The sequence below is a fragment of the Mobula birostris genome, unplaced genomic scaffold (assembly GCF_030028105.1).
Source record: "Mobula birostris isolate sMobBir1 unplaced genomic scaffold, sMobBir1.hap1 scaffold_733, whole genome shotgun sequence".
NCBI classification, from domain to species: Eukaryota; Metazoa; Chordata; class Chondrichthyes; order Myliobatiformes; family Myliobatidae; genus Mobula; species Mobula birostris.
Window position 1 is genome coordinate 70683 of NW_027278451.1, and position 7097 is coordinate 77779.

At 61.4% G+C, this 7097-nt stretch overlaps 1 protein-coding gene across 1 annotated transcript in view; it reads left to right on the forward strand.

Moving 5' to 3' along the window:
* LOC140193701 (uncharacterized) overlaps positions 1 to 6243 on the forward strand; it is a 46017-nt gene extending 39774 nt beyond the window's left edge. Inside the window, exons 9-10 of the mRNA XM_072250868.1 lie at positions 1112 to 1332; positions 5085 to 6243. Coding sequence (XP_072106969.1) covers positions 1112 to 1332; positions 5085 to 5233 — 370 coding nt within the window. The 3' untranslated portion in view covers positions 5234 to 6243. The remainder of the gene's footprint in view (positions 1 to 1111; positions 1333 to 5084) is intronic.
* The last annotated feature ends 854 nt before the right edge of the window (positions 6244 to 7097 follow it).

Below are 7097 nucleotides of genomic sequence, written 5' to 3' on the forward strand. Positions count from 1 at the left end.
TGACGGGACGGTGCGGAGGGAGATTCACTCTGTGTCTGACCCCGGGACTGTGTGGTGGGACGGTGCGGAGGGAGATTCACTCTGTGTCTGACCCTGGGAGTGTGTGATGTGACGGTGTGGAGGGAACTTCACTCTGTGTCTGACCCCGGGAGTGTGTGGTGGGACAGTGTGGAGGGAACTTCACTCTGTCTGACCCCGGGAGTGTGTGGTGGGACGGTATGGAGGGAGCTTCACTCTGTGTCTGACCCCGGGAGCGTGTGACGGGACGGTGTGGAGGGAGCTTCACTCTGTGTCTGACCCCGGGAGCGTGTGGTGGGACGGTGCGGAGGGAGATTCACTCTGTGTCTGACCCCGGGAGTGTGTGGTGGGACGGTGCGGAGGGAGCTTCACTCTGTGTCTGACCCCGGGAGTGTGTGGTGGGACGGTATGGAGGGAGCTTCACTCTGTGTCTGACCCCGGGAGTGTGTGACGGGACGGTGTGGAGGGAGCTTCACTCTGTGTCTGACCCCGGGAGCGTGTGATGGGATGGTGTGGATGGTGCGCCACCTAGTGTCTGACCCTGGTAGTGTGTGATGGGACGGTGCGGAGGGAGATTCACTCTGTGTCTGACCCCGGGAGTGTGTGATGGGACGGTGCGGAGGGAGATTCACTCTGTGTCTGATCCCGGGAGTGTGTAGTGGGACAGTGCAGAGGGAGCTTCACTCTGTGTCTGACCCCGGGAGTGTGTGATGGGACGGTGCGGAGGGAGTTTCACTCTGTGTCTGACCCCGGGAGTGTGTGATGGGACGGTGCGGAGGGAGATTCACTCTGTGTCTGATCCCGGGAGTGTGTGATGGGACGGTGCGGAGGGAGATTCACTCTGTGTCTGATCCCGGGAGTGTGTAGTGGGACAGTGCAGAGGGAGCTTCACTCTGTGTCTGACCCCGGGAGTGTGTGATGGGACGGTGTGGACGGTGCGCCACCTAGTGTCTGACCCTGGTAGTGTGTAATGGTGTGGAGAGGGATTCATTCTGTGTCTGAATGTGTGATAGGACCGTGTAGAGGGTGTTTCAGTCCTGATCCCGAACCATTGACGCGCTTCTCCCCCCAACACCCCCTCCCCCCGCTGCAGGGAGCACGCCGAGTCCATGTACTACTTCTCGGAGCTGGCCCTGACGCTGAACGAGCCCGAGGAGGGCGTGGCGCCCACCGACAGCCGCCTGCGTCCGGACCAGAGGCTGATGGAGAACGGCCGCTGGGACGAGGCCAACATGGAGAAGCAGCGTCTGGAGGAGCAGCAGCGGGCCGCCAGGCGCCGGCGCGAGGCGGAGTCCAGCCGGTCGCTGGAGGAAGGTGAGCTGGCGGGCGGCGAGGTCAGGGTGGGCTTACCAAGGAGGGCACGGGGAGGGTGGAGGCGGAAACCTTCAGGTGACTGGTCTCTTGGGGCCCGTCGTCTGCGGAGGGCCGTGCTGGCGTGGGGAGGGTCCGTTGTGGTGGGGGGGGTGGGTTCAAGAGAGAGGGTGACGCCGGGAATGGAAGGGGTTAACGTTTGAGGGGCGTCCGGTGGGCCTGGGCCTGGACTGGTTGAAGTTTTGCAAACCGGTGGTCGCCAGCCTCCGGGCCGCAAAGCACGTGCGAGGGAACGGTATGATTTGGCGATGTGAAACGGTACGAGTCATCTGCACCTTTCCTCATTCCCTGTCACGCCCACTGTTGGAACTTGAAATAACCTACCAAATCATACCAAAAAACACATCAAACCTAAAATAACACTTACGTATAGTAAAAGCAGGAATGATATGATAAATACACACCCTATTTAAAGTAGAAATAATGTATGTACAGTGTAGTTTGACTTAACAGAATCGGGAAGATTAAGCCAAAGCCGATTTGTAGGAAATAAATCGGCACGTACACGTACACACATGCGCACACAGATGCCCGTGCAAGGCTTCATGGTCATGGTAGTCTTTCCTGGGATAAACACAAGTGTCCTAGGATTTGACTGCTACTTTTGCCCCTTATTTGGGAGTGAGAAAGTTGGCAACCCGAACTGTAAAAGACATGCTGAGGTGAGTTTAACCCTACTCCAACAGCCCTTCCCCGCGGTCGGCTGGTCCACAAGAATATTGTCAATATTGTACCGGTCCGCGGTGCAAAAAAGGTTGGGGACCCCTGTTGTGAACGGGTCTGGGTGGGGGTGCGGTGGTGATAATCTCATTGCGTACTGAGCGTTGGAAGGCCCGGATGGAGTCAACGTGGAGAGGGTCTTCCCTCTCGCGGAGGAGTCCCGGGCCCATGGCGGGTGCGCGGCCTCAGAGCCGAAGGCCGTTCCTTTGTCACGGAGGCGAAGGGGGATTTCAGAAGGTGGCGAGTTCCTCTCTGGAGGTGGTTGTCCAGGCCGAGCTGTGGGGGGTGTATTTAAAGCGGAGGTTGATAGGTTTCTCGTTGAGTCAAAGGTTCAGGGAGAGGAGGCAGCAGAATGGGGTTGAGTCGGGCACGATGGGCTGAATGGCCTGGTGTTTGCCCCTGTCTAGGATAATGGGGTCGAGAGGGCGGAGAGGCCGGCCATATGATCGGATTTTGCCCCTGTGCCTTGTGGTCCTGTGGAACTTCGCGTTCCCGTGCCTGACTGCGACCGGGAGGGCGGGGGATGGGCTGCGAGCCCTCGGGTTCCGGCTCCCGCGCCCGGCGGCGGCAGACGGTCCCTCTTCTCGGGCGGGGTGGTGTCAGCGGGGAGGGAGGGTCTCGGGTTCCCCCTCCCTCGGGGAGGTGTCGGCTCACCAGTATAGGGTGTGCGCTCGGACGGACAGCCGGGGGCAGGACACGAGAGGAAGGCTCCCTTTCCCCTCCCTCCAGAACTAAATTTTTCTCCCCCACCCCATCGGCTCAAGAGCATGTTGCGTCACAAAACCAGGAACACGGGAGAGTACGGGACCTGCGGCCCACCATCTTCCTCTGGCCTCACCAGGATCAGCCTTGCGCTCACCTCCCTCCTCGCCCCCAGTCTCTCTGTCACCCATGCGACAACCGAAGGGTTTCTTCAGTGACCCTGAACGTCCGACTCCACTACCACCACCGCCGGCAGGACGTTCCTTGCACTCACCGCTCCTGTGTGAACAGGGCAGTGAACGGTGGGACCCTGGGGAGAGGGTCTGACAGTGACAGTGAACGGTGGGACCCTGGGGAGAGGGTCTGACAGTGACAGTGAACGGTGGGACCCTGGGGAGAGGGTCTGACAGTGAACGGTGGGACCCTGGGGAGAGGGTCTGACAGTGAACGGTGGGACCCTGGGGAGAGGGTCAGACATTGACTGAATGGTGGGACCCTGGGGAGAGGGTCTGACAGTGACAGTGAATGGTGGGACCCTGAGGAGAGGGTCTGACAGTAACAGTGAACGGTGGGACCCTGGGGAGAGGGTCTGACAGTGACAGTGAACGGTGGGACCCTGGGGAGAGGGTCTGACAGTGACAGTGAACGGTGGGACCCTCGGGAGAGGGTCTGACAGTGACAGTGAACGGTGGGACCCTGGGGAGAGGGTCTGACAGTGACAGTGAACGGTGGGACCCTGGGGAGAGGGTCTGACAGTGACAATGAACGGTGGGACCCTGGGGAGAGGGTCTGACAGTGACAGTGAACGGTGGGACCCTGGGGAGAGGGTCTGACAGTGAACGGTGGGACCCTGGGGAGAGGGTCTGACAGTGACAGTGAACGGTGGGACCCTGGGGAGAGGGTCTGACAGTGAACGGTGGGACCCTGGGGAGAGGGTCTGACAGTGACAGTGAACGGTGGGACCCTGGGGAGAGGGTCTGACAGTGACAGTGAACGGTGGGACCCTGGGGAGAGGGTCTGACAGTGAATGGTGGGACCCTGGGGAGAGGGTCTGACAGTGACAGTGAACGGTGGGACCCTGGGGAGAGGGTCTGACAGTGACAGTGAACGGTGGGACCCTGGGGAGAGGGTCTGACAGTGAACGGTGGGACCCTGGGGAGAGGGTCAGACATTGACTGAATGGTGGGACCCTGGGGAGAGGGTCTGACAGTGACAGTGAATGGTGGGACCCTGAGGAGAGGGTCTGACAGTAACAGTGAACGGTGGGACCCTGGGGAGAGGGTCTGACAGTAACAGTGAACGGTGGGACCCTGGGGAGAGGGTCTGACAGTGACAGTGAACAGGGGGACCCTGGGGAGAGGGTCTGACAGTGACAGTGAACGGTGGGACCCTGGGGAGAGGGTCTGACAGTGACAGTGAACAGGGGGACCCTGGGGAGAGGGTCTGACAGTGACAGTGAACGATGGGACACTGAGGAGAGGGTCTGACAGTTACAGTGACAGTGAACGGTGGGACCCTGGGGAGAGGGTCTGACAGTGACAGTGAACGGTGGGACCCTGAGGAGAGGGTCTGACAGTGACAGTGAACGATGGGACCCTGAGGAGAGGGTCTGACAGTGACAGTGAACGGTGGGACCCTGGGGAGAGGGTCTGACAGTGACAGTGAACGGTGGGGCCCTGGGGAGAGGGTCTGACAGTGAAAGCTGGGACCCTGGGGAGGGTTGTGAAACAGAGTGATCTGGCATTCGATCTGCATGGTTCACTGAATTAGATTTTGCACATGGACAGGACTCAGATACTGATTAATTTCTCACATCTATGGTTGAGGGAGGAGGGGTTGATGAGGTGAAGTCTCTGCCCCAGGGTCCGGGAATCAGTACTGGTCGAGTTGGAGGCGAGAGGGGGGATGGAGTGCGGAGGTACCGGAGGTGGTCAGAGCAGCCGTCGAAGATGCGGAACGCACGGGAGCGGCAATGGACGTGGACAAGGTGCTGGAGAAGCTCGGCGGGAGGCTCTTGGCCCGAAACGTCGGCTGGCCTAGCCCCTCCCGCGCTCCGTCTGCGCGGGTTGCTTGGCTTTGCACCTTCTCTCCCGTTTGGGACTGGGAACGCTGAGGGGAAAGGTCTGGAGGGGCGCGGGTGTGCCCGACTGGCCGAGGTCTCTCTGCGTCTCTAATGCCAGCCTGTTTCTCTGACCCTCTCTCCTCTCTCCCCACTGCCTCCCCCACCCCGGGACGTCCTGTCGCCCCTCCCTGCCGTTCTCCCCGCCCCACAGGCCAGAGCCCGCTGGAGTCCAGCTACCGGCCGCTGTGGTTCGAGCGGCGCGAGGATCCGTACACCAAAGAGCAGGTTCACATCTACAAGGGCGGCTACTGGGAGGCCAAGGACAGACAGGACTGGGCCCAGTGCCCCGAGATCTTCTGAGTTCCGCTGCCGTGCCGTGTGTGTGTGTGCGTGTGCGTGTGCGCGCGTGCGTGTGTGTGTGCGTGTGTGCGGGTGACAGGGCCCCACCCCATCCCTCACCCCTCCCCCCAGGCTCGGACCACTGCCGTCTGCCTGGTGGATGGGACGGGACCGGACTGACGTGGGTGGGGTGGGTAGAAGCGAGAGGGTGCCTCACCCTCCTTCCCTCCCTGCTCAATGGGAGCCCTCAATTTACAGGGGGGGGGTGGTGGTGCCGGTGGGGGGTGTTTGGAGAGAGGCCGTCCCAGGACGCGTCCGGCTTTCCCTCCTCCCTCCTCTCCCCTGGGTCGCACTGCCCCCCTCCCCTCCTGTTCCCTGTGGGTCCATCTCCCCACCTCCCTCTCCTCCTCCCCCTTTGGGTCTCCGAGCTCCTCTCCTCTCCTCCTCCCCCCCCCCCGGGTCCTCCTCTTCACCCCGCCCCCTGGGTGCCACTATCCATTCCCCTTCGAAGATGTTAGCTGTTCCTGCACTGAACTCTGTGCATTTGGGTTGGAGGGTCTTATCTGTGTGCCTCGTCCTGTCTTGGATTCTTGGCGTGGTGGGTGAGGGTGGGGGTGGGGTGGGGGGTCACCACTGAAGGAGCGTTAATCTGCGGGGCAGGGTCCACGGAAGAGAGGGCACTCCCGCCGGAGTATCAAAACCGGGAGGGTCTAACTTGAGGGGGTGTCGCACTGGGGGGAGGGGGGGTGGGCCGGCGTGGAGGGGGGCACCGCGCGGAGAGAGTCTCCCACCCAAGGCACGGAGGTACTGAGGGAGCAGACCCTCCCTCCTGTTGGGGCGGTGAGGGTGGAGGGTGCAGTTTTAATCTCTCTCCCGGTCCCTGCTGAGGACACCGCGGTGATCTTGCCCCCGACCCGCCGGGACTCGCCTCGCGCGGGTGTGTGGGGTCTCTGCTGTGCGCACGGCCTGTCCGCTGCCTTTCCGACACTACCACGTCGATTACACTTCAATAAAGGAAATTGTTGACTGTACGCACGGGCTCGTCACTCCGGGGTGGGGGGGCCGGCCCCGGGATATCGCCCTTTACTCCGCCGCTGGGGGGCGGGGGTGGGGGGGAGGTTGGAGAGGACGGTGTGGAGGATTTGGTGGGGAAGTGGGGGGCCGGTGGTGTGTGGGGGCCAGGGAGGTCGTTTCGGCTACTTGTGGGGCTCAAACTCCGTGAGGATGGGGGGGGGGAGGTGCGCGATCCAGCTCTCTCTCGCAGAGCGGTGACGCGTGCTCGCGGGCCGCACTTCCTACCTGCGAACGCGCGTGTACGGGGGGGGGGCGGAGAGAGAGAGACGAGGTCTCGCACACGTTACACAATTGTTCGCACGTTCTCACTCTCGCGTGCTCTGACTCTTGCACATGCTCTCGTTCTCGCTCTCTCCTGCACGTGCTCTGACTCACCCAAAGTGTCACCCTTCATCTCATCAGAGGCAGAGAGAGAGAGACACACACACACACACACTCACACACTCTCTCTCTGTCCCTCTGTCTCTGTCTCTCTGTCCCCCTCTCTCTCTCTCTCTCTCTCTCTCTCTCTCTCTCCCTCTCTCTCTCTGTGTCTGTCTCTCTCTGTCTCTCTGTCTCTCTTGGCTTCTCCTTCTGGCCAGGTGACCTCTCAGTGGGGGAGCATTTGGTGAATTGTGATCACAGCGCGGGCTCCGATGTGGTCCTCGAGCTACCGAACTGCAGGGCGGGCACACACGTGAAGGGACGCTCTCCCGACGGGGGCAGGGTGGCAGCCCCCGAGGCACTTTAACAACTGGCTGGTGGCCGGGACTTTGGAGTTGGCACAATCCAGTAAGAAGGAAGGACGAGGTAAACACAAAATAATCTGCAG